This window comes from Cucurbita pepo, chromosome 10 (genome assembly GCF_057944985.1).
Source record: "Cucurbita pepo subsp. pepo isolate OVF chromosome 10, ASM5794498v1, whole genome shotgun sequence".
In the NCBI taxonomy this organism is placed as follows: Eukaryota; Viridiplantae; Streptophyta; class Magnoliopsida; order Cucurbitales; family Cucurbitaceae; genus Cucurbita; species Cucurbita pepo.
This window is the reverse complement of record NC_141807.1, coordinates 2,164,271-2,192,226: the sequence shown is the minus strand read 5'-3', so window position 1 is coordinate 2,192,226 and position 27,956 is coordinate 2,164,271. Positions and strand designations below refer to the sequence as shown.

General features: G+C 34.3%; 4 protein-coding genes across 4 annotated transcripts; 2 read left to right on the top strand and 2 right to left on the bottom strand.

Moving 5' to 3' along the window:
* Positions 1-15: 15 nt before the first annotated feature.
* On the top strand, positions 16-3,390 carry LOC111804308 (putative ATP synthase 24 kDa subunit, mitochondrial). The gene is made up of 7 exons (XM_023689063.2): positions 16-177; positions 653-746; positions 1,058-1,202; positions 1,315-1,425; positions 2,064-2,210; positions 2,634-2,756; positions 3,061-3,390. The coding sequence occupies exons 1-7, from the start codon at positions 139-141 to the stop codon at positions 3,122-3,124; spliced, it is 723 nt and encodes a 240-aa protein (XP_023544831.2). The 5' UTR covers positions 16-138; the 3' UTR covers positions 3,125-3,390.
* On the bottom strand, positions 3,286-8,581 carry LOC111804307 (tRNA(His) guanylyltransferase 1). Its single transcript, XM_023689061.2, has 13 exons — positions 8,026-8,581; positions 7,690-7,821; positions 7,555-7,599; positions 7,074-7,243; positions 6,892-6,977; positions 6,711-6,818; positions 5,497-5,753; positions 5,002-5,133; positions 4,856-4,900; positions 4,506-4,675; positions 4,261-4,346; positions 3,933-4,040; positions 3,286-3,793 (listed from the first exon to the last, which is right to left on the bottom strand). The coding sequence occupies exons 1-13, from the start codon at positions 8,127-8,129 to the stop codon at positions 3,665-3,667; spliced, it is 1,572 nt and encodes a 523-aa protein (XP_023544829.2). The 5' UTR covers positions 8,130-8,581; the 3' UTR covers positions 3,286-3,664.
* Positions 8,582-14,094: 5,513 nt separating this feature from the next.
* LOC111804309 (uncharacterized) lies at positions 14,095-15,111 on the top strand. Its single transcript, XM_023689064.2, has 2 exons — positions 14,095-14,654; positions 14,838-15,111. The coding sequence occupies exons 1-2, from the start codon at positions 14,167-14,169 to the stop codon at positions 15,007-15,009; spliced, it is 660 nt and encodes a 219-aa protein (XP_023544832.2). The 5' UTR covers positions 14,095-14,166; the 3' UTR covers positions 15,010-15,111.
* A 3,500-nt stretch (positions 15,112-18,611) lies between these two features.
* On the bottom strand, positions 18,612-22,541 carry LOC111804306 (systemin receptor SR160-like). The gene has a single exon (XM_023689060.2). It carries the CDS (start codon positions 22,355-22,357, stop codon positions 18,755-18,757), a length of 3,603 nt encoding a protein of 1,200 aa, XP_023544828.2. The 5' UTR covers positions 22,358-22,541; the 3' UTR covers positions 18,612-18,754.
* Positions 22,542-27,956: the final 5,415 nt, after the last annotated feature.

The following is a 27,956-nucleotide window of genomic DNA, read 5'->3' as shown; positions in this document are numbered from 1 at the left end:
CATTTCTAGCAGAGCTTCCCCTCCGCTTCGCATAGACGACTCCTCCTCAAACGAGGGCTCCCTCTTCATATATTCGACTTCCAATCCTCCAACCACTCATCGAAGCATCTGAAGCAAGGCGCTATCTGAGCTCCCACCATGGCTTTCTCTTCTCGTCTCTTGTCCAAATCCAAGCAGGTTTGTCCTTTTCCGCCATGGATCGGCTCACTTTACCCAACTTTTCATTCTCCTTCATTGTTCATGTTCAAATCAACTTTTAAGGATTGATATATGTGAGCGATTTGAATATCATTTCATATTGGTGTTTTGATTTTCGTTCTTCCGTTTTCTACTCCTGTGGATCCTGAAAATGGTGAAGTCTTTATCAGTTTTCCCCTCCCCTAATTCGATTTTCAATTCTTGGCTTTTGTAATTTGATACTCCCTGAAGGTTTCGGATTTTTTAACCGTTTATTTAGGATCTGGGATTTTAGGGTTTCTTTGGATGATGTGAAGTATGTAGGTTGCTGTGATTTTTTATTTTTTATTTTTTTTTTTTTTTAACATTATCGTGACTTAGCTAAAGATAAAAACTAGACTCATTGTTTGGAAATGGTGATCATCGAATCATCTGCTTAACGTGGGTTTTATTTTGTGCCCCTTCGTTGTTACAGGTGCTTGGCATTCCAAGTATTTTACACCAGGGGCATGCTATTCCTGTTCGTCACTTTGCCGAAGAGGCTGCCCGACCGGCTCTGAAGGGAGATGGTGAGGCAAAAAACGCTCATTTAGTGAGAAAAAGGAAGAGAGAGAGAGAGAGAGAGAGAGGGCTATGAAGTTTGGTTTATGTCTATAAATGGTGCATCGACTTTTTAACCGTTGTCTATGTGCACATTGATCTTAAATATAAGTTCGGATTTTTTAACCGTTGTAGTTATGTCATATAAGTTAAATTGCATCAGAAATGTGTATATGAAGGCTATTAAGCTCCATGAATGGTGCATCGACTTGTCTATGTGCACATTGATCTTAAATATTCTGTGATTTGATTATTTTTTATTTTTTTGTGGGTGCCAAAGAAATGCTGAAGAATATATTTTTGGAAGTGAAAAAGAAGTTTGAGACAGCAATTGATGTTTTCCGGAAAGAGAAGATCACAATTGATCCAGATGATCCTGCTGCAGTAGCTCAATACGCAAAGGTCATGAAAATGGCAAGAGAGAAGTGAGTGTTTTTGCCGGATCACCACATGTGTACATACTATACATGCTATTACGAAAATATGTGCATATGAATTCTGTGAGTTACAATTTAACCCTTTTTTCCTTCTTTGCAGGGCAGATTTATTCTCAGAAGCACAGCGAATCAAATACACCATTCAGACGAGAACCCAAGATATCCCTGATGCTAGAACATACCTACTGACACTGAAGGATATCCGGATCAAGTATGTTCCTGTTTTATGAACATGGATTCCTTGTCAACCTGACCAATAGGGTCTGCATTTCTCTCCTTGGCATGTTAATTGTTTTGGTATCATGAATATTTGATTTTCAAGGGTTCCAAGATCGTCAAGACTTGGAGACTTGGAGACTTGGACCAGTATCAATCAATAAACCGATGAAAAAACCCCACGGAAAGGGGGAAAAATATCTCTCAAATCTTCAATACATCTACATGTTGTATAAAAGCTAAAATTTACTAACCACAATCTCGAACTCATCAGATATTAAATAAAGTTGATAAAAGTATGAATTAGTTGACTTGGTTGATCTTTTACTGCATATGAACACATATTAGTATCTGACTCAAGCAACAGTTTAGACCTTAGCCTTTTTTTCTCAATTCTCATCGCAGCTTGTTCAGACTTTTTGGCCTTCTTTCCTTCATAATTTTTAGTCTGATCTCAAATGTTTTCGTTATTCCCAACAGTAGGGAATTATATTTTAGGGGTATTTATTGCTCATGCATTCATTCTTGTGCTCGAAATCTGTGGCATTGATCTGATGTCTATTGCCAAGTACACAAGTTCGTTGTTTTACTGTACTCTTCGTTTCTTGACCTTATTCCCATGTATTTTTTCAGGAGAGGTCTCAGTGATGAGCTTGGTGCAGAAGCTATGATGTTTGATGCTCTGGAAAAGGTTGAGAAAGAATTGAAGAAACCTCTCTTGAGGAATGATAAGAAAGGAATGTCTATTCTTATGGCTGAGTTCGACAAAATCAATCAAAAGTAAAATTCTAACTTCTCATATTTTCCGTTTATTTTGGCTCCATTCAAAAAAGTTGAGTGGTTTATTAACAGACGGTTATGTTTGCATGGACAATATATACATCTAAGATTGCCATCAAGAACAGAATGTCTTGTCAGAAAATAGAAGCCGTTGTGAACCCATTTTGGATATATGACGTGTTGTTCATCCTGAAGTTTTAGTGAAGAATGATATTCATTCTTATTATTTCTGCGCTTGCATGCCTATTTGGCAAGATACCCACCATTAGATTTCTTTTCTAATTTGACTTGGACACTAGTTTTTACCAGTCTAAATTTCCGACGAAGACCCAGTATAGTTGGTAGCCGTCCTACATGACAGTTGAACAATATTAGAAGGGATATACACAGTATTTTGATTATGTTTTAATTTCTTTAAATCAGGCTTGGAATTAAGAGGGAAGATCTACCCAAGTACGAGGAGCAGTTGGAACTTAAAATGTCCAAGGCACAATTGGAAGAGCTTAAGAAAGACGCTCTTGAGGCAATGGAAACTCAAAAGAAGCGGTACGTAGATTGTGGTTTATGATGATTATTATACTGCAAAGAACATAGTATTAGCCTTAGTTGATAGTTGTAATTATTAGCAGACGAATCCGTGTGCCACTTCCTCAAGTGGGATATCAAGTAATTTATATTCATGCAATACCCTCTATTTCCTAGTTCGAATGGGTGTCTGTTTTCAAAATCGCTTTGATCAACCAAAATGTATAATCTGGCTTGTATTTGGTTGGTGGCATTACTTTTGATTTGTAGGCAATTATTGAATCTTTGTTGAAACTTATGCAACTTTTCCCTTCTTTGTTTTCAGTGAGGAGTTTAAAGACGAGGCAATGATCGATACAAAGTCGTTAGACGTGAGAAACTTCCTGTAGATTTACAAATCTTTTCCCCATTTGTTTTCTGGTTGAGAAAAATCTGTCAACAGAACTGATTCGGCTGTTTTTGAACACCGGGATACATCTCTTTAGCTTTAATAAGAAAAGGCACCTCTGATACTGGGAGTACACCATTTGGCTGATGCGTGTTCCCCAGCTTTTTCTTCCCTTTTTGTGATTTATTCTATACTAAGCCAGGTGATAACTGGATGGATGTTGTCAAGAAATTTGCATTTAATCATTTGGCTGATGTGTGTTACCAATTCTTTTTCAGTGTCCAGTTTAAGCTTAATTTAAATGTTTAAGGTTGAGATTGCTTCCATTAGACAGTGATTATGTGCTTATCAGATCCCAGTTAGAGTTCCTAAACTCAATGATCGAATAACAGGATGATGAGCACAGTGTTTTTCTCAATTGCTGGGGAACACAATGAACTTGAGAGAAATTAACTGATCCTTCCAAAAATGTCAAAATAAAAATCAAGTCTAGACTTATCCTTGCAAAAAGAAAGAATCTTCCTTAAATAAGCCATGATTCTTAGTTTAGTATCCATGGATGTTCTTCCCAAAAACTAGGCTCAATTATATTAGAATGCACAACAACAACTTTTCTCTTGGAAATCTCCGAATCATCTGGATTTTTGTCCACCGCTGCTGTAACATCTTCCTGCACAGAAAAATGTCTTTGCTTGGAAACATATACTCATAAATATAAACCACATACAGAGCAAATATCTGAAGATGCATAAACTAAAGGTAGAGTAAACGAACAAAATAATTGTTAGGAAAAGAAAAAACAAACAAACCTTCTCCCAGAATGCAGAAGAACCTTGACGAAACATGAGGGGTAACTCATTATATAAAATATTGAATTGCAAGTTAAGCATGCGTTCCTTCTCCAGTGCTTGAGTACCCTATATATAAAGTAAAATTTCAAAGACAATTGAATAACATTCCAGGAGGGCACTACAGTTTATGGGTTTTAGTTGAACTGACTATCTAAGTGGATCAAAAAGTATACATTAAAGAATGTTTTTAAGCACTTAGAAAGTTATTTCAAATAAGTCATCTAACTTGAAATAAGTCATCTAACTGGAAGAATGGGCGTTAGGATAGCAAGAAACAAATTAGCACCTTGAGGTAAGCTTGAGCTTCACTTTTACTTTTTCCAGACTTCACGAGCTCCCAGAAACATGTATTGTACTGATTATTTATGTGACCTGTAAACTCGAAGGGACGAACAGTTCAATGGTATCTAGTATATTAGGTACTCCATAGAGACGGATTGAATTTTTCATTATAGCACTGAGAATTAGACAATAACGTAGAACGAATATCCTTGAAAAGTAAAGAACTTCCTCAAAACTTGTAGTACTTACAATCAACTTGTCTCCAGGCTAGATAGTCCTGAAGGATCTCACGTGATGGATAGCAAACAGCACGTCCATCAAAGGAAGGTGGGTACTTCAGCTCTTTATGTGGGAAGAATTCGCTCCATTTCATTACGTAAAGGGAAGAAAATAATGATACAACGATGGACACTATTTCACTGCAACGATGATTGTTCAAGTGAAACAACAATCATGTAACTAAAATGCATCTCATGTAAACTAGAATGAATCGATGAGGTAAAAATATTTGTAATAATCAGCCATCTGAGACTTCAAATTTTTACCAAATGGATAAAATAGCAGCATAAAAAGGCAGAAGAAATATAAACAAGACTAACCTAGCTCGGCGTCCATAAATTTGAGAATCCTTCTTCAGAACAAAGCTGCAAATCATAAATATATATAATATGTCTACAGATATATATAATATGCCTACAGATGTGGCAAATGAAATTTGAAACAAAAGCCAAAATAGACAAAATACCTGTACTCATCACTAACGCCATAGGAGAAGACCAAGTCAGGAAGTTTCTCCATCACAGCCACTGCACATGAATTCATAAGGTTCAAAGCGTGCTCATCGTTTGGCTTTTCAAACACGTGAACTTCGGAAAATCTACCAAAACCACAACCATGTAGCCAATCCACTTAAGTATCATACTTAAATTTCCTATAAACAAGTTCTTCAAAGAAAGTGTCATGTACCCAATATGATATGTTCTCATTTATCATTATTCATATAGTGAAAATCATTAACATGCACCATTGTTTAATTGATTTAGGCTAGAGGGAGGGAGAATACTTTAGAGGGGAGGTTCCAAGTACCTTGAATACTTGAAATTATATTGGACGACTTTATCTTTTATATTTCAATATTATTCTAGTTCTATTTGGGTTTTCATCATATGATTCTACCAGAAGTCAAGAATAAAGTCTTCAACTTCAGCCATGGATCAACCATAAGGAGTGATGAACATACCTGTGGAAATGACAGCCGTCTATTCTTATCACTATCCATGTAGATGGCATTAGTTTGTACTCAACTTGGAATGACCGAACGTAATCTGGATTTATTTTGTCAATGTCAGTTGCGAAAGCACCTAGCTCCTTTAAAAGAATGGAATGTTCGTTCCAAAATCTTCGTCCAGCAATATTTGGTGAATGAATTACGGTCGCCTTTCTCCGTAATCTCTTAACAGGAGTGCCATCTTCATGGTACTTCACAATATCTTCAACCTAAATAAAGTAGAACTTGTTAGATTGTATGGTTTGGAGAACTCTGTGACATAACAATCAGACGAAGACAAGTTTCTTCACAGAATCATAGGCCACCATGCAACTCTCTAGCTAGAAAACAATTTAGAAGAAGTACCTCCAAGTTGTCAAATTGTCAAATTAAACTTTTAATATGATATATAATGTCAAAATCATAAATAAAGAGACAGTCCAATAAGAATTTGCAACTATATGTCCAAATTGTTCAGCCTATTCCATAATATTAGAGGATATATATGTGTTTGTGGATATCACAACAAAAAATGTGCAGGGATATTCTCAGTTCTATAAAAAAAAAAAAAGGTATAGAGCATGAGTATGAGATCCCACATCGGTGGGAGAGGGCAACGAAGCATTCCCCTATAAGGGTGTAGAAACCTTTCCCAAGCAGATGTGTTTTAAAACCTTGAGGGGAAGCCCAGAAGGAAAAACCCAAAAAAGACAATATCTACTAGCATTGGCCTTGGGTTGTTACAAATGGTATCAAAGCCAGGTTACCAGGTAATGTGCCAACGAGGACGCTAACCCCCAAGGGGGGTGGATCGTGAAATTCCACATTAGTTGGAGAGGGGAACGAAGCATTCCTTATAAGGGTGTGGAAACCTCTCTCTAACAAACGCGTTTTAAAACTTTGAGAGGAAGCCCAGAAGAGAAAGTCCAAGGAGGACAATATCTATTAGCGGTGGGCTTGGGTTGTTAAAATGAGAGTGGATGCAGATTCTCTCAAAAAAGAAAACCAAATCACAATCGCATATGCAGTGATTTTCTCAATTACTTTGATACAGCTAGGAAGATAATTTTGTTTAATGTTCATTGTTGTCTCCATGAACTCTCAGTGTACAGTAAGACCAAGATGCAAGTAAACAAGAATCAAGTTAATGATCAATCAACATTCTAATTCTTTTAAACGAGCAAAACCTTTGTCGTCAAAATGCAGGATCCTTGACGAAAGATTGCATCAAGATTTGCATAGTTAATATTGAACTTTTGAAAAAGCAGCTCATGTTTCTCTTTCTTCTCTGTAACCTGCAAAGTTTGCATATACAAATTAAAAAATCAACAAGCTTACAAAATACAAAAAACTACAAGTTATTAGTACCTTCAGAAAATCATGGGCTTCCCTGTCTGTCTTCCCACATTCCACCAGCTTCCAAAAGCATGTATTGTCCAAGTTATTGACATGACCTGAAAAAAGGCGAGTTTGAAAAGTTTAAATAAGAGCCTTTCACTTAAAGGTCGTTCGAACATTACGGATTTTCGAACCAAGAAGCAACCGCTTACAGAATTGTTGTCTCCATGCAAGATATGCTTGAAGAACTTCTATAGAAGCACAGCATATTACACGTGCACGAAATGATGGTGGGAATATCAAGTGCTTATGAGGAAAGACTTCTTGCCATTTTGTTATATATACTGAGGTAAAGAAAGATACTACGAGCGAATATAATTTGCTGCATAAGGCCAATTGAATTTGTAAGAACATCAACATTAATTTCAACGAAAGAAGAAAACTAATACATGAAAAGGAACACTGTTTTTATGACAGAGTTTATAATGATAAGAAACATTCTATCCTTCAACTCCTTACAAACAAAATCAATATATTAACAAATTTCAAATCCCTCAAGCTTAATTAGACGATCATAAGTATTGGCTCAGACCCAAAAAAGAGCTATTGTAATATCATGCCAAAAACAATCCTTGTTCATGATGCCCAGCAATAAAAACATCGAAACAGAGGGTATTAAATCAGTGGAATAACCTGGCACGCCTTTGGTAGAACTTGGATGTCTTCTTAAAGATAAAACTGGCACACAAGGGATACATCAATCACTGATATAATGTAATGAAGAAACAATAAACCTGCTAAAAAATAGCTAAAGAGGGAGGAGAATACCTGTACTCGTCATTAAATCCATATGAAAATACTACATCTGAAAACATTTCCATTGTGGCCATTGCACAACAATTCATCAATTCTAAAGCCTTTTCGTCATTTGGCTTCACAAATCCATGAACTTCAGAGAACCTGCCAAAATTGGGAAAAAGATTATGAACAATCAACAAAAAGCACTAATCACACACATATATACAGAAATCCCTTTACTTGGGCTATGTTTACAGGGCAGTTTATCCCCTAGTACTAATCAAAACACATGATATGGTGAAGTAATTTGATCAGATATCATTTTTTTTTATATATATATAAAATTGAATTAGTAAGAGAGAAAACCTTGGAAAGTCAAGACCCTCAACCTGAACAACGATCAGATTGGGCGGCATCACCTCATCATCAACTTCAAACAGCTTCACGTACTCATACTTACTGTTTGCCATTTGAAAACCACCGGAACCAGAGCTGAAAACAGAATTAATTCTTTTTTTTCTCCGAAAACTCGAACGTGAGCGAAGTTCAGTTCATAGAAATTCACAAAGAAAGCATCGCCATGAACTGTGTTGAGGGAAAGAGGTTCTGTGAAACAGACAGGGAGTTGTCTACCAATTGCAAATTTGAAAGAGAGAAACGGGAAATTTGCGCGGTTCTCTCCTTACAGAAGCCTTATTTCACCAAATGGGCGCCAAACGGTAACAGGATTCCGACCATTCGAAACGATCGGTTTCTTTTTTTTTCTTTTTTGGTCGGCGAAGAAGACAGTGGAGTAACGACAGTGAGAGACGCCGGAGAGAGAGAGAGAGAGAGAGAGAGAGAGAGAGAGAGAGAGAAGGCGGCTGAGGGCGGAGAGAGGGAGATGTGAAGCGCAAGGCGGAGAGGGGTGAAAAGTTGAGGGGTCTGCGGTCTGTGATGCAGTGAAGCACGGTAAATAACTGACCCTAATGTAACGGGAGGCATAAATTATACAATTATCTTGTCTTTTAATTTAATTTAGGTTAAATTATACAAAATTTAATCTTAATTTTTTAATATTATTCCAAAAAATATATAAATTTTTTATAACATCATAAAAATAGAAATTTGAATGATGCTAACACTTTTCGGGTAGACTTCACTCGACCCTAATTCTAATTTCTATAAAAAGAATTCTAAATAATTTCTACGTCAAGAATAAATTTAAAATATTTATAAAATATTACGATAATATTGCAACTAAGATTAGATGCTTCGGTGAATTTATAAAATGTCACGATAATGTGTATGGTTCAACATTCTGGAGTGCTTATGTATATATTTTTTTAGTTTAAGAAATGAAAATGGAATCCTATTTTCACGTCTCCTCGAACTTGGTTTTAGGCTTTAACCTTCCTTTTAGGACCAAACAAGCGTTGACCTTAGTGAATATTTATAAACGTCTTTAGTTTCTCAATATCAGTAATTAAGGATCCCTCCTCGGTTTGGTAGGAGGACCTGCATTCTCTGGATACCATATCAAGCAAGTTAGTGACAAGTTAAGCTAGTTGCAAACAGAGTCTCAAATCTCGAGTCGTTTTCAACAAGCATCTAAATGATCTTCCCAACTATTTTGGCCACTCTGCGGCCAACCCTCTCGGACCTGTAAAATCTTGCAATGTCAGCTAACATTGGAGGGTGGAGTGGAAGCATAGTCACAAATTCAGCCACAAACTTTTCTAGAGTCTCTGGTTTAAGCATCTGATTCCAAATGGCTAAAGCTCACTCGCTCGGCTGGTCGAGATCATAAGCTTCAGCAATAGTTAGTGTTTCATGAAATCTTGATTGCTCAACGAGAGCTCTGTTGAGGATTATTGGGAGGGAGTCAGAACATTGACTAATTTAAGGAATGATCTTAGGTTTATAAATAAGGAATACATCTTGTACGAGCCCTTTTGGAAAGCCAAAAGCAAAGTCATGGAAACTTATGCTCAAAGTGGACAATATCATACTATTGTGGAGAGTCGGGGTTCCTAACAAGCTCTTCTAGCATTGGTTTATGTAAGATTCCATATCGGTTGAAGAGTGAAACAAAGCATTTCCTTATAAAGGTGTTCATTCTGGTTGTTGTCGTAGCCGTGGAACCACATTTCACAAGACTGCGCTGCCAGTGAGACTCTAAAAGGGAAGCGACCAGTTCAGTGTGGTTAAGCTGCACCCAACTATATATTAGACCAAGTACTTCAAATGCGAAAGCCCATGACAGCCTCAGCAATGCCTGCACTTGTATTTGCAGCAGAAACCTGCAATGGGTTGAGATACTGATCAATGGGAATACCACATGAAACAATAACTGAACATAAATCCCCATCAACCATGGACATTGAAACTTCACGATTGGAGGTTCATACAGTTGCCAGCTTAAAAAAAGCATCCACAACAAGCATTTCAGAAGGTACTTGCCCACGTGACAACTTTTGTTGAACCTGCTTAGTGTCACAGTTGTACTTCTTTAATCGTATAGCGTCGTGCTCTTGACACACTTATAATAAGTCTTATGGGGGATTCATGCCCCATTCACATTTTTCTTCTGGCTTTATAGCTTTGTTGGACCTTCGTTGAGATTTGCCTTTGCCAATCGAACACAACTTGTGCAGAATCCAAACTTGTTCAACTACACAACGCCGTTCGTGTGTGCATGTTCATTCGTCTGCAACACAGCAACGTCGCATCTAATTCTCATCTCGGTTCCCAACGATACGACATATGCATCGTGATGTCATCCCCTGTTTTGGGACAAATCGACCGTCTTGGCTTGCTTGGACACATCCGTTGAGAACTGACCCATGTGTCGATCATCTCATCAAGACATCCCGAACATCCATCCATCCGAGTTCTCTCGAGCATTGAACTCTCCCGTGTCCATGCTTAACCATTGACGACATACGTTCCAGATAGCAAGTACATAATCCAACCTCCGACATACATGATGGGACGCAATACCGGCACACGCGTACTGTCTGGTACTATCCTTGAAAGATCTTTCCAAAGGAAGATACCCATGTGTCACAGGGTAGCTCGCTTAGACTACAAAGTCCAAGGGTGGTGGACAGCCAACACAATGCCTCCCCCTATAGTACATTTTGAGGCATTTTCAATCCTTCTCAAGTAGACGTCTATTTGGCTTGCAGACATACGGTTTCATGCATTAGTCCATCAAGTATCCGATTGACACCAAATTTAGTGAGTTCTCATATTTCATTTAGACGGACTTAATTCCCTAGCTGCATGCCGAAACTCATATCGAAACTCCGACTTCTAAGGTTATGGCCCAGGACCCTACTTAGCCTTCTTCGAGCGTGTCTTCAACACTCATGTCACCTCGTTCTCTCGAACCTTGTGTATGCCTCAACTTAGCTCCAATCCACACTTTTGGTGCGTTGGATTATACACCATCCTCCTCAATCGCATCATGACACTTCTCAATCTTAACCCTCGTGTAGCTGGATAGATGCCCCTTGTCAGTCATGCATGCGAGTGTCACAACCTACTTTCTCTCAGTGAGGTCGTGACACTCTCTCCACTCAACTTAGTCATTGTCCTCCCACTTAATAAGTTCTCATCTTGCCCTTCCCGTCTCTATCCGGTCCGGGGCAGCTCCTATGTAAGAATTTCTCACATTATTTTCACTAAACACTCGTACAAGGTAATTTAATTATAGTGGAAAAAACAGGCTATTAAATACATAGTATATATTATTAATAAATACTTAAAAAGTTAAAACTATAATATAAAAACAAGGCCCAGCAAATCTGTCCCCATGCTAGATACATCATTATATTTAATTATAATGATTAGCTTGTTAGAAAAAATTTAAATTCAATAATTATAGCTTGTAATGGCAGACATAAGTAATTATGACACAGACTTTAAACTTCATATTATGTGGGCATTTTTTTCATTATTTTCACATATCTCATCTTTTATTGCTCATTGGACCCTCTATATATTATATATATAAAGTCAACATTTCAGTTCAACTTATAGCAATCAATTTTTTCCAACTTATATCGATTATAATTAAACTCAATATTTTTATAAATAAACCAAAGTTTGAAAGGTTGATATAAACTTTGGTTATGTAACAAAACATATGAACTAAAAGTAATCACATAGTATTAATTAGGTATAATTAGAGTGTAGGCATGTGAACTAATAATTAGGTAATGAAAATGTGTGACCGATACATTATTTCTTTTACTAAGTTACTATAATGCCGATTTGACCCACGGCCATGCACCAAAAATTCAGCTTCTTCTTTCCACGTGTATATATATAAACTTTTTTTTTAATATAATATTATAGTCGTGTAGGAGAGAGTGAAGAGTGACTATAACGTGACGAGTAAATATGACTACTGTGAAAGTAATGATTAAACACCGTCCATAACAATCAGTCACATATCCACTAATATAGTATGTTTCTCGTCTTAATACTTCGTTTGCTCTTTTTATTTATTTATTTTTTCACGAGAAAATGAACATTTATTTATGTATTTTATTCTTAACTTAATATTAATATCCTAAAATTTTAAATCGAGTTTTATTAATTTTTAAAAGAAAATACAGAAAATAAAGAGACAAAAATAAATGATGTTTTTGGCACCCATGCCCTAGCTATCTCCTTCCGATGATCCTGGCCCACCAGACCATGGCCCAGAAAAAGAGATTCAGATTCTTTTTATTTAAAAATTATATTAAAAAATGGATAATAAAATGAAAAAGGGATTTTTTTTTTTATTAGGACGCTATAAAGACGTCATCATGATGTAAGCAAAGAAAAAAAGCTATAGCATCCAGAAACCCTAATTGGTAATAATTAGGGTTTGTGTATTTTTACCCTTTTCAATCAAATCGTACCGTAAAAAGTGAAAAAGGTAAAAGAATATATGTGTGAGAAAATGGGTCGACAATTTGGCACCTCGTATCCAATTCCAATCTAGGCCATCATTATTTTTATATTTTAATTTCATGTCATTTTATATAATTAATATAGGAAAGAATCAAGATCATACTAAAAAAAATAATACGATGTATACTTTAAATAAATTTATTATTAATTTTTAATTATTTAAATATATCACGTGAGTTTCTTATCATTAATTAATTAATTACTATCTTTTTAAACGATGATCCTCGAGTGTCTCACATGTGAATATTAAAATAAATGAAAGTATAATTAACATATAATTAATATAAATTTATAATTTTGAAAATAAATATAAATATTAGATTTCTACTTTCTAGAAGGTTGATTTTTTTTTTAGATAAATAAAGATTGACATAATAGTTTGTAAATTGAATTTGAAGGATTAATGGGGTTTCTTTTGTTTTAAGTTTAGAAAAAAAAAATTAAACCCTTAAAAAGATTGTTTTTATTCTTAAAAAAGGACAAACCATCATGATGCTCATAACAAATAGGTGAATATGATGGCAAAATAATAAGTTGGGAGTTTTGAATTTTTTTTTAATCAATTCAGAAGTTGGGTGGTTAGGTGTGGGGTTGGTTGGAGCATAAAAAAAGGCTAATCATCAAAATCAATTTCCCATGATAATAATAATAATAATAAACAAAATAAATAACATATTATTTTAAATAAAAAAAATTAATAGTTGTGTATAATCTAAGCCCACTGACGAGTAAATATTATCTGTTTTAGTCCGTTACGTATCGCCGTCAGCTTCACGGTTGGCTAGAAATAAGTTTTCACGTCAATCTATCAAATACTTCATTTGTTTCTCTAATACATAATAGAAAGTATAAATTTTAGATAAATATTTTTATTTTTTAGACAAATGAAATTTAAGGGTTTTTTTTGGAAGTTAGAAAAACAAAAAGGGTAAAATGGTAATTTCACAGAGTTTTAATAATATTATATTTATTTAATGGGAGAAAAAGGGGGGGAAATTGCATATATTCCTCTGGCAAAAGGTCAAATAGAGTGGTTTTTTCTGTATAAATCATAATCATTTTTCTTCACCGCCGATACAGAGGGAGAAAGACAGATTTGGACATAAGATATTCATCCATCATTATCTTCTGATTTTTTTATTTTTAATTTTTTAATTTTCTTTCATAAAAATAAAATACACTTAATATTCACTTTAGTCAATAAATAAATTATTTAATACACATTGAAAAATATAATACTTTTTTAACATATGAATCTAGATTTAGTTATGATTATAGTATGATATTTTGATTTTTGAAAAAGATATAGTTATGTTGTAGATAAAAAGTTTATTCACTATTTGATAATTATTTAATTAATTAAATTATGATATGGAATTGTATAACACCATTTTCAGTGCTTTGGAAAAGAATTATAAATAAGTTTATTTAAATTTTTTTTAAAAAAATGTAATTTTATTTAGGCTATATATAAACACAGTAGGTCATGGCTTAAATTATTGAAAGCTAAAGAGAGGAAAAGAAGAAGCAGTCAAAACGACGATCCATTGATGAAGAATGGGATCATCGGCGTCGGAAGAAGATATAATAATGGCGACTCTACTGCAAGCCGAACAAGCCGCCGCCGCTATCACCACCAATTTCGCTTCCTTCCCTGAAAACATCAATAATCTGGTTCAACAAACCCTAAAACCCTTCCTCTTCTTCAAAGCCGACGACCAATATTCTTTACAGCAACAACAACAACACCAATCCGTTTTCCCGTTCCCGTTCCCGTTCCCCTCAACCACCGCCACCGCCACCTCCCATCTCCTTTCCTCGCTCAGGGATGCAGGAGAGAGCGGAAATCACGGCGACGGCGACGGCGACAACCGCAAGGGTGGATTGAGGGTTAGGACGGTGAAGATGAAGAGGATGAAAGGGAGGAGGAAAGTGAGAGAGCCGAGATTCTGCTTCAAAACCATGACGGATGTGGACGTTCTTGACGACGGTTACAAATGGAGAAAGTACGGCCAAAAAGTTGTTAAGAACACCCTCCATCCAAGGTCCTTTTTCTTTTATATATATATATATATATATATATATATATATTATATTGCTTTGCATGGGTTAATAATAAGTATGCCATCATCATAGATTTTTTTTTATACTAAGCTTTTTATTAGCTAATTTGATATATGTGATATTGTTTATGACTATATAAAATTAACGAAAATAAAGATGGGCAGGAGTTACTATCGTTGCACGGAAGAGAATTGTAAGGTAAAGAAACGAGTAGAAAGATTAGCAGAAGATCCGAGAATGGTGATAACGACCTACGAAGGAAGACACGCTCATTCACCGTCCGATCGTAATTTAGAAGACACCAACATGGGTTGCCTCAACACTTTCTTTTGTTAGGATAATGTGCATGGTTCTATGTTTAAACTTTATGATTGTTTTGCATTGTAAATTAAGTTTTAAAATCAAACAATATCATACATACTAGGGCTATTTTAATGAAATGAGTTAGCTTTTAAAATTTTGAATGGTGCGTGGGTGACTCTCCACAATAGAATGATGTTTCCATTTTAAACATTCCATCCAGAGAGGAGGGCAGAGCTTTTTTTGGGTTTTCCATGTTATCAAAGAGTTGAACAATGAAAATAGATGGCGAGTGCCTAATGGAATTGATCGGGTCATATAAGAACAAAATTCAAGTCTACCGGTCTGTTAGGATGACTGCATACATCATTGCGCTTAAGTTAAGGTTCTGACTTTCATACAAACCAGGACTGTCTACTATGGTATGATATGATCAACTAGGAACTCTCCCCAGGTTGGTTCTCAATAATATCACATTTAAAGAAAAGAAATTAATTAATTATTAAAAGAAATGATTATGTTAGGATTGATGTTATTATGGGTGGATATTTATGTAATTAAGTTACCTAGGAAGACTATTTGTGTACTTATGGTATATCTACTTGGGTTATACAGGCCCAAATTTCTAACACATTCCAGGTGTTATGGGCCTAAATTACATGTGTTTTGGGCTTTTATTGGGCCCAGAAATCGTAGGCCCATCTGAGCTGTAAGCTACATGAGAGAAAGAGATTGGAGTCCATCATTGTGGTTTAGAACTTGGGCTTTTAACACAAATCTATATCAATACGAGATTAATTTGTTTTTATTTAATAACAAATTTAAAAATTATTTAATTGCAAATAATTGTGGTGAAATAATGTAATTTTAAAAAATAAAAATAAAAAATGAAGATTTTATAAATAGATATATAAAAAAGGAAACATGACCAAACAGCTTTCTAATTAAGTTTAGCAAAGTAAAACTGGGTCAGTAACGGTCGAAGAACGTGTAAAGTAAAAACAAGATTAAGATAATTACCGGCGATAATAATTATTTAATCCTTAAAATAATAAAAACAAGACAAAATAAATAAATAAATAACAAAAGAAACTAATGCACGTGAGGTCTACTAATTTCAACGTCGACAAGCTAATCTTTTGGAATTACTTTATTTTTAGGTCACATAAATCCAAAAAAAGTAAATAAAATAATTGATAAGCTTAATATTATTTTATTTTTAGTAATATGTAATTAAAATTCTTTAAAGTTTAATGCACGTATAAAAAGTCGAGTCTGCCTCGTAAACCAAACAAAAAAATTTTAAAAAATAAAATATAATAAAACATACCAATGGTGGGCCCACCAACCCTTGAGGAGAACCACGTGTTCCTTCGTGAATCGCACGTGCTAAACCCTAATTTCAAGGTCCTTCGAAGGCAAAAACTTCTTCTTATCAATATAAATATTAATTTTAATTTTAATATTAGTTTTCAAAATCCTACAATATATACAATTAAAAATTTATATGAACATATTTCACATAAAATAAAAAAATTAAAGGCTTATTATATATTTTATAAAATTGAGAGGCTAAATAATCTCAAATTATATTTAGTAGTTTTTATGGTCCCTTCAATATTTTTATTTAAAAAATTTAGAGAAAAATATATTTTGTAATAAATTTAAATAAATAAAAAAAAATAATGAGAAACAGTTGTGGAGTCCGTTCCGTTCACACTTAGAATCTTGTTACTCTATTATGAATAAAAGTCCCGGTCAACGGAATTTGCAGATATACGGAATTCTGTTATGTTTTATTTATTTATTTCTTTTTTCAAAATTAGATTTCTTGTCCCTTTAAATTCCGGGCCCACTGCTGCTACTCTAATCAATCGCCATCATACGGTTATCAACAATTGCTGATGCATTGTGCAGAAATTCTTACCAAATCGACGGCTCCCATTGCATCAACCGTGGACAGCGTGGGTCCCGCCCTACTTCAATCACATAACTTGATGAACTCTTAGAAATTATTTAATAAAGTTCTAGGAACATTGTGTATAATCCATCTAGAAGCTTATTAAAATATCTAATAAAGTTTTAATTCTAAAATTTTATGAGCTTATTATTATTAAATCCAATCTCAAAAGTTAAGCAACCAAATCTTATAATTAACAAAATTTTAAATTTATAATTAATCAATTTTAAAAGGGGGGAAGCAGAAAGGATGCACTAGCGACTAGCGAGACGCACGCGCGGATGGAGTTCTGATTAGGTGTGGTCGCACGTAGAGTAGTCAGTTTAAGTGGGACCGAAGGATTTGACAAGATGAGAATCAGACGGTGGAAAATGGGATATGGAAAGAATACAAAGAAACGACAGCACCGTCATTGGAAGACGACATTGTAGGGTAACACCTCCGACAAGTCGAACTGGGTGATTGGCCCACGTGTCGCCCACCCAACGCGTGTTTGTTTCTGATGCTACTCCTTCCTCCTCTCTCCGCCACATGATTCTTCTCCTCCCCGGTCCCACATTTTCCATATTATTTTTTCCCATTCCAAATCACACGTGGATTATGGCATTTATTTATTTTAATTACCTTAAACTACTAAATATCATCAAATAATTCCTTTGTAAAATTAATTTACGATTTTAAATAAATATTACAACTTTTACCAATAAATAATAATAATAATAAAAAGAAAAAGGGAATATTAAATGAGGTGCATGAATGAATAAATGTAATTGACAGGTAGAATATTAAATTCAAAAGATCCGTGAATTAAAATTCCAACTATTTTTGCCCTTTATTCATTATTATTATTATTATTGTATTAATTGTTAAACCACCCAATATTTTTATAATTTTTTTAATTCATATTTTTATATAATTATTTTTATTTTTGGATAATACAGTGGCCCAAGTTTGGGGGGCTTTATTCTAAAGTAGGCCATAATTTAGTAGAAAATGAAAGACCTTTTCTTTTTGAAGCAATAATTAAAAGAAACATTAAAAAAAAAAAAAAAAAAAAAAAAAAAAAAGGAAGGAGAAGAAAATGACATGCATATAAAATCAGCCTTATTTATTTATTTGCATGGATGACAAAGTTGGGCCTTTCTAAGAGCTTATTTATTTATTATTTTTTAATATATATTTTTTTAATTCTAATAAATCTTATATATATATATATTAGGACCTTAAATTTATAAAAAAATCAGTAATAATGATAATTTTTTAAATAATAAAAATGAAGCTTTTTTATTTTTATTTTGTGAAGAACGTATTAATTTTATTTATTTTGGGAAATATGAATATTAATCTTGATAGCTTTCCAAAAGATGGGAACCGTTGATCTGAATCAAACGGTCACAATATTTTTTAATAAAATAAGTTTTTTATTAAAAAAAAAAAATGAAGGGACACATTGTCCAAGATAGAAAAATGGGATTAAAATATTGTGCTTTCTGGGTCACGAGTATGGGTGATGCACACTGTCCATGGAAAAACAGACAAAACTAAATAGTTTATTCAATTATTATTATTATTATTTTCATATTAATAAAATAAACAATAAAAAAAATTATTTTTATCTTCGTACTAATCGTTATGGATCAGATCAGATAATATCTACTAGCAGTGAGCTGAACAAGCATAACTAAAAGAAACTGTTTATATACACATTTTTATGAAAATGTTTAAAACAACTTTTATGTATAAAAATAACAAAGATTACATACATTCAAATTAACCCTTTCTTTCCCTCCAAAAGAATTCTCTTCCCTTCTTCTCTGTTGCTTACTTGCCCTCTGGTTCTGGTACTTCCTTTAAGCTCATGTCTACAATGTCGACGCTGAATCCTCCGTTCTCGGTTCCGATCGTGGATTGGGAATCCATCATCCCCGACCCTGCTTGGATTTCCTTGAACATTGTCATTACTTGGATCATCGTTGGACGCCGCCACGACCTATCGTCTAAGCACGCAACAGCTACCTTCAAGTGTTCTAAAAGCTCTATCTTTAAGCTTGGATCTTCCTTTATCAGTTCGCGATCAAACACATCGGTTAGGTCCAACTTGGCGTGTTGTTTTACCCATCCGACGAGATTGTTGTCACCGAAATCAGCAGAGTCTGTGGGTCGCTTTCCTGTTAAGAGCTCGAGCATGACGACGCCGTAACTGTAGACGTCGCCTTTTGTTGAACACCGGAAGCTCTGGTAATATTCGGGAGGGACGTAACCGGGCGTTCCGGCTAATGTGCTGACACTCAAATGGGTGTCCATGGCACTCATTAGTCTAGCCATTCCAAAATCTGAGACTCTGGCTTCTAAGTTCTCGTCCAGCAACACATTGCTTGATTTCATGTCCCTGTGAATGATGTGAGGTAGGCAATTGTGGTGAAGGAAAGCCAGTCCCCTTGCAGCGCCAATGGCAATCTTCCTTCTTGCTGCCCAATTCAGTTTGATTCCACCCTTCTTCTTGTCGTGTAAAACGTCTTCTAAGCTTCCGTATTTCATGTACTCGTACACGAGCAGCCGTTCTTCTCCGACCTTGCAGTAGCCCAGAAGCGGTACCAAGTTTCGGTGTTTGATTTTGCCAATGGTTTCCATTTCTGCAGTGAACTCACGATCACCCTGTCCACTGACATGAATCAGCTTCTTGATCGCGACAGTGCTTCCATCCTTCAATCGAGCCTTATATACGTCGCCGAAACCCCCCGAACCAATCAGGCTATCGTTGTGGAAGCCATTCGTAGCCTTGACGAGATCGGCAAATGTAAGCTTCCGAAGTGGCTTCTCAAATGTTGCAAGACTAATACTCAATGCTTCACGAGCACCGGTTAACTTCCAGTTAACTGTGGTCGTCGTGCCTGGAGGTGAATGACTCTCGACGTAAGTATCAAGAGTAGAATCCTTCTTTTTCCTTCGCTTCCTCGTCTCGACAACGACAATAATCAGTCCGAAAATACAGAAAAGCGAGAAGAGTAGCCCCATTGCAACACTCCCTGCAAGGGATGCCTGTTTCCTATGAGATCTTTGATGCTGAGAATTTGCACTTGCTCCTGAATCAACCCCACATGAAGGGAGAGGATACCCACATAGGCCAGAATTATTTGCAAATCCCGACGCCGGGAACGTTTCGAACTGAGCTGATTCGGGTATTGAACCATTGAGATGATTGTTGGACAGATCAATCTCCATGAGGGAGGAAAGTCCTGTCAAAGACAATGGAATTGATCCTTCAAGCTCATTGCTTGATAGATCAAGAATGTTGAGCTTCGTCAAGCCACCGACCTCCTGCGGGATCGGTCCCGAGAGACTGTTATGTCCCAAATCCAAAATGTATAGATAATTTGTAGAACCAATCTCCTTAGGGATACTACCAGACAACATATTATGGGAAAGATCAAGAAAAATCATGGAGCCATTATGGTTAAAGGTTGGCTGAGTCATTCCTTTATAAACTCTGGTGAAATTGCAGGGACTCTTGCTTGAAATCCTGTTCACTTGTTCTTGTCTAATTCCAGCAAACTCAAGCAAATTTCCAGCGCCATGGCACTGCTTGCTACCATCGTTCTTAATGTAAGCATAAGACTTCCCTGTAATGAAGTTAACAGCAATGTTACCTGATTGACGAAACAACTCAGGAGGGATTGTTCCATTCAACAGATTGGTATTCAGGTCAAGCCAGATCAAGCTCCGACAATCGCCTAGCTCCGGAGGAATCCGACCATAGAACGAGTTGTTGCTGAGTTTAAGGATGGCGAGGCTCGGGAGGCGGCCGATCCAGGCTGGAATCTCTCCGCTCAACCGGTTATTCGACAACGAAATCCAGTTCAAGTTGGTGCAGTTGCTCAACCCTGAAGGGATTGTGCCAGTGAGCTCATTGAAATCCAGGATCAGATTCTCAAGCCCCTGAAAGTTGCTGAAATCAGATGGGATCTCCCCCTCCAGCTGATTCAACCACATGATCAAGTTCTTGAGCTTGGAAAGTGAACCCAAGCTGGAAGGGATCGTCCCACTCAGAAAGTTGAAGCTCAAATCAAGAGAAACCAGCTGAGAACAATTGCTAATACTTGCAGGAATTCGACCTGTTAACCAATTGTTCTGGAGGAACAATTCCTTCAAACTGTTGTTAGGGTCTTCACAGAGCCCCGCCGGAATCGACCCAGAAAAGTTATTAGAACTCAGATCCAAAGAATTCAAAGTGGAGAGATGAGAAAGAGAATCCGACAAAACCCCGAAGAACTTATTGTCGGAAACAGAGAGTTTCTTGAGACTACTCATTTTGGCAAAAACGGCGATGGGGAGCTCACCAGAGAGGTTGTTTTTCGAAATGTCCAATGTTTCCAACGAAGAACAAGACCCCATAGCAGAAGGTAAAGACCCAATCAAACTATTAGAAGAAAGATCGAGCTGCACCAAACTAGAACATAAATCTGCAATACTTACAGGAATCTCCCCCTGGAAATCGTTGTTAGCAAGCGAAAGGAACCACAAATTGGGAGATGCAAACGAAGGGATTGGACCCACGAACTGGTTGCTGGAGAGATTCAGAAAGGTGAGTTGCAGACAAGACGAGAGAGCATGTCCGACGTCGCCGGTGAACTTGTTGCCGGAGATATCCAAATGCTCCAAAACAGAGCAATCGCCTAAGGACGGAATACCCACAGAGAAATTGTTGCCGGAGATATCCAAATGCTGGAGTTTATTACACGACGAGAGATTAATCTCGCCGCTAATTTTGTTGGCCTTCAATGCCAAGAGCTGCAAATTACCACACCCACCAGAGAAAATCCATGGAACTAATTTCGACCCAACAATCCGGTTGGAAGAAAGATCGAGGACCTGCAAATCGAGGTTGAATCGTGGGACAGAGTCTTTAAGTGGAAAATCAAAATAGTTAAAGGACAGATTAAGCGACTTGAGATTGGGGCAAAATCCCAAGTTAGAAACATCAGAAACAGACCCAAATAAGCCATTGAGGGACAGATCTACAGAGGAAAGCAGAGGGCTACACTTGAATCCAGAGGGCAAAGAAATGGAGCCAGTAAGGTTAGTGGATTTGAGAGAAAGCGATTCCAAATGGTCGAGCGCCGCAAGCAAGGAGAAAACATGGCTGAAATTAGAGCTCAAAGACAAGAAGCTCAAGTCTATGACAGAAACTCTGGTTTCCTTACAAGTAATACCAGAAAAGGAACATGGGTCGGCATTGGAGAGCCAGTTTTGAAGCAGGGCTGGGCTTGGAAGTGAAGATTTGAAGGAAATAAGCTTCTGGGTGTCTCCATGAGAGGAAGAAGAAGAAGAAGAAGAAGAAGTTGCAGAGGAAGCAGAGAAGGAAAGAAGAAGAAGAAGAAGAAGAAGAAGAAGGAAGAAACAGAGCCTGAGAAAAAAGGGTATCATTGTTTTGATGTTAACAAGAAAACAGAGAAGGTAAAGAACAGTTTAGGGTTTGAATTCCGCCATTAGAGAGGAAGAAGGAGAGCTCAGTAACTCTGGTTTTTGGTAGAGAGGGAGAGAGAAAGTGGGTTTTGGTGGTTAGAGAGAGAAGAAAAATGGGATGAGAGAGAAGAGTCAAAAGGGTGAGTAAGGAAGGTAAGAAGGGTATTTATCAAGTTGAGAGAATGGGCACAGCTGTTGCTCACATGCCATGTGAGTATCTAACAAAATTTAAATAATTTAAAAATAAACAAATAATTAATTAATCAATCAAGTTTGAAAGTTGAAATTTTTAAATAAATAAAATAAATAAATAACAGCTTCTCTCTCCCCCCTAATTAAATTAAATTAAATTAAAAACTAATCTTTTTTCTTCTTTTAATTTTTTAAGGTAATTTTTTAAAAAAAACTAATTTTGGCTTTCTTGAATTGGTTTCTCACTCTAAAATAATCACTTTGTCTCTCTAGCTTTATATTTACATACGTGTGATCAATGATTGATCCATCACCATCAATTAATCCATCTTTTTTTTTTTTTTATCTCCCTCTTTTAAGGATTATTAATACTAATAAATAATAATAATAATAATAATAATTCTCTATATTTTATAAAAATTAATTAATGGAATTTGCAATTACATTCCATTTAATAGTGACTCTTTTCAATTCCCATGCATTTGGTCGAGTTTTATTTTCATTGGTTCGTTTATTTATAAACACTATTAACTCATCATTGTCGTGTCGTGTTCATTAAGTTTTGCGCTTTTACTTTAACTGAATGACTTATAGCACTGTGATTCCCTCACAATTTTGGCTCTAACATATCATGTGAAATTTACTACATTGACAAGGACTCGTTTTCTTGATATGATTATATCAACGAGCGTTTCCCTGAAAATGTTGGTCATTATTTTTATGTTTTTTAATAAAACAGACGTTGCATTATCGGTCAGTTTTGAGTGTATTTTAATAAAAATTAACGACGTAGTTAGTTGTGTTGAAATATAATGACGTAAATACCCTTCATTATGACTCTTATTTCAAAGGGTATTCAAATGGCAAATGGAACGTGGTAATAAATAAATAAAGAACATTCAGGTGCCTTTATGGTCCTTGCGTGGGGAAGTTTTATGTTTCCGTCGGAGGGTATCCGATAATTGGGATTGTTCGTTTTGATTTGAGGACAATTGTGAAATTTATGTGGATAATGAAGGGTATATTTGTCATTGAACATAGTTTGTCGTATATGGTTCAGATAATTGGCGGATGAACTGTCTTTTTAGACCAGTTTTTTCACTCCCTAACTTTCACTGCTTCCTATATTATCTTAAAGTTATTAACAACAAAAAGCATTAGCCCACTGGAAAAATTACCCAAAAAATTTGAGATTTTGTAAAAATGACTAAATATATATTTTAATAGAATATTTAATTATATTATGACAAAAATACCCCTAACTAAGATTATACGTGTGTGAGATCGTACATCAATTAGATAGTAAAACGAAATATTTCTTATAAATGTGTGAAAGCTTTTCTCTAGTAGACGCGTTTTAAAATGAAGGGAAGTTCGAAAGGAAAAACCCAAAGAGAATAATATCTATTAGCGGTGAACTTGAGTTACATTACGACCCTAATCTTGTAAATATATCTCGTAAAATTTTTTTTTTAACTCATTACTTATTTATATATATTTATAATTACACATTTATTTATTTATAAGCAATGCAACATAATTTCCCACCCAAGGGAGATTTGAGCCATTAAATTGGGCTCAAGAGGCTAAAGAACACTAACTTGGCCCAAAGCTTTGGTAGGAATGGTTGAATTAAGATAATTAAGAGAATCGATTACATCTAAATCCTTACGCATCACTGACCTTTTAATGAACAATGTTTTTATGGGTTAACAAAAAAAACTAAGTTCTTTTGATGCTTATAAGAGAGGGATTTTGTTATTAAAGTCTCAAAACCAGCATTTAAGGAAACAAGTTACTTATTTGCCCGACATGAGAACGGGTGAATTTGATTATGTAAGATTACGTTCACAATTCTATATTTGGTCAAATCCGAGTTACAAAAGTCAAAGCAAAGGACAAAACCGAACAAAGCAAGCTATAAAATATATAAATTTGCAATAAAATGATTAAAAAGGAGAATAAAAATGGGGGAATTTTAGTCAAAAAGAAGAGAAGAAAAATGGTGGTTTACTTGTAATAGAGGTCAAACAAATGTTAGCAAACAATCACATTTGTCGGAATGTGAGAATATTGAAAATAATCCATTTTTTGAATCTTCATATTTACACACACACACAAAAAAAAAAAAAAAAAAAAAAAAAAAAAAAAAACCACTTCCCTATTTTTCTTTTTATTTTTTTATTTTTCTAAATAAATAATTATTTGGAAATATATTTATATTCGAAATAGTAAATTTTGAAAAGGCTGGCGGGGGGATCAGTTTTTACAGTTACCTTTGCATCATCTATGGGTCAGTTTTATTATTATTATTCTTTTTTTAAGGATTAAAAAAATGCGGATATTTGCTTACGACAAGCGAATATAGGCTAAAAAGGATTGCCTCACGCGAAAAGGCACCGGGTTTGGTAAAAAAAGAATTATAATTAAAAAAAAAAAAAAAAAAAAAGACAGCGCGTAGAGGACCCTCAAAACTCGCTCGCGTGAACTGACACGTGTGCATAAAGAATCTCGCTTTCCGCCTCATCACGTTTTCTCTCTCGCTGTCTCGTACATGTACTGAACTTTATACGACCAATTACATTTAACTTATATTCTATAATATATCCTATAGTTTTTATTTTCATTATTAAAACGTTACTCACAATAATAAATCCATGATTATATAATTTTGTAATATTAAAAAATATTATAAATTAGCTACCTTAATTTATCATACATTTTTTTAAAATTTTCGCTGAAAATCATTTCATGGGGTCCCACAAGCGCTATTATTTCCTTCAAATGGGCCCTACTTTGTTTTAATTTTATTTTTTTGAATTAAATAAATTAGCCGGGTTAAAAATAGACGTAAATAAATTATTGAACGAAGAATTTGTTTGGATATAACTAAAATATATATATATATATATATATATATATATATATGTATAATAATAATTGAAAAGAAATTGATTTTTGAGGGTGATGATGATGTTGTGGGAAGGGGGACCCACGAGCTGCGAAGGACACGTGCTAATGTCCAATGTGATGACGTGGGTGAATTTGACACGTAGGGTTTGGGTTACCATCGCTTAGTTTGACTGCCGGGTCACCGACAGCTTGGCCAGCCTGTCACTGTTACTGTATTTCAAATATTGTGAAATTAAGAGAAATACAGAGTATATTATATATAGATATATATATAATTATTTATTTAGGCAAAGCAATAATAATAATAATAATAATAATAATTTAAAAGAGATTTGAAAAAGTTTATGAAGGCATTAAACGCGATACATTGAAAAAGGAAACTTGGAAAAGAAGAGAGAGAACACCACACGTGCACAACACAGATACATACAATTATTGGACCTTTTCTGGGACCCACTACATATATAGTGTGGACCCCACTTCTCGTCCTTTTTTTTCCCAAAATATATATATTTATAATATTTTATTATTGATTAAATTTTTTTTTAAGTTATTATATAATTTACATAAAGTTCTCGATAAGAAATAAAAATAAAATTAGAACAGAAGGTGGGTTCTTATTGATATCTATAAGCTAGCAACTAATACTTACCAACCAATAAAGAAAATATAAATTAATTAAATATAGAGAATAAAATAAAATATACTATAAATCAAATCATAAAAAAAAATTTAAGATATAATATCTCAGATATATTTCATAAATAATATTATATCTCAACAAGTTCGAGTCTCAATTTAAAAGTTTGTTATCAATATGATATAACTGTCTTATAGTTGAATTCACAAAATAGGACTTGTTTAGGAGCGATATATTTAGAAACGGTATATTAATGATGAGATATAAGGATGAGAGGATAATGAAGTAAAGTAGGTTATGAGTGAATGAATGAAGAAGAGATTGAGAAGGGGAAAGGTTGTGGGACTGAGTTTCTTTTTGGTGTTTCTTTGAAAGAAAGTAGTTATGAATAGAACAACAAAAATAATTAAATAAAAAATATCAATTAGCCACACGAGACCCATCGCTTTTGGGTCTTTCTTGACCCACCATTATTATTATTTTTTTTTTATTTATTTAAAAAAAAAAAACCATCATTTTCTATTTTTAGTTATTCCTATTCGATTTTGAGTCTATAGAATTTAAAATGTTAAATTGTATTTAAGTTTCAATATTTTATAAAATTATCAATTTAATTTTAGCACGAAAAATAATTTAGTTATTTTGATTATGTAATATTATAAATTTTACAATAAAATAAAAATAAAATTCAAATAGTATTTTAAAATTTAGGAAGTAAATTGTTTTTGTTTTTTTTTTTTTTTTCATTTTAATTTACATTTTAAAAAATGTAAATTTTTTAGGAAAATTAATGTAAAATACTTAGGTGGAACCTAACTCAATTTGATGGTTGAGATAAGAGTCAAGCTAACCATAGTTAGTCTAGAGATCACATTAGGGATAGGATTTACCCAAAGCTGTCTTCCAATTGCTTCATTAATTCTGCCAAAAAATTAAGGAAATTCAACGTTTAATTTTTTTTTTAATTTTTTTTTTAACGAGTGTTTAAAGAAAATGTAACAAAATTAATGAATCTTAATTAATTTTATTTTAAAATTTTTAATTTATTATTATTATTTTTTTAGACCAAGGCCAGAAGCTTTTCCTATCCCTATTCACACCACATATTTCAATTTCATCTTTTACTCGAGTATCTAGATAGGAATTATAATCCGATATATTATATAATTTTTTTAGGAGCTAAAATAGAAATAAGAAAATTTGTGAGACTAAAGCTATAAATTATTGTTTTTATTGGCAATGATAAAGTAATTAATGAGCTAATTCTACAAAGGTCTGAAGCATTTATTTGTTTTGAGAAATTTATTGATGTACTTGTGAATAACATTAATTAACACTATATATATTACCTATGATTCTTATGTTCTATTCATTGATTGAGCATTTAAACTATATAGTAAATTACATCAATTTATTTATTACAATAAACATCATGTGCCTCACTTATATCAATAATGTATTAACATTATATCTATATATATATATTAAAATTAATTTTAATAGTCAAAATTAATGGATTCACGAGAAAAAAAAATACTCGAATTAACATAGGATAAACAAAAATAGTTGTATTGATCCCTTAATGTATGCAGGATGTAAATGGAGATAGGTTACATTCTCAGTAAATTCTTCATTTAATTTTTTTTTATTTAATTATTCTTTCTAAAAGTTCAATTAAATTGTAATCTATTTAATTATATCCATTAATCGAACATGAAATTTAAATTTTATAATTCATCGTCAAAAAAGAATTTTATTTTTTTATTATAATAATAATAATTTTTTTTAAATAACAAAAAAAAGTAACAAAGATGA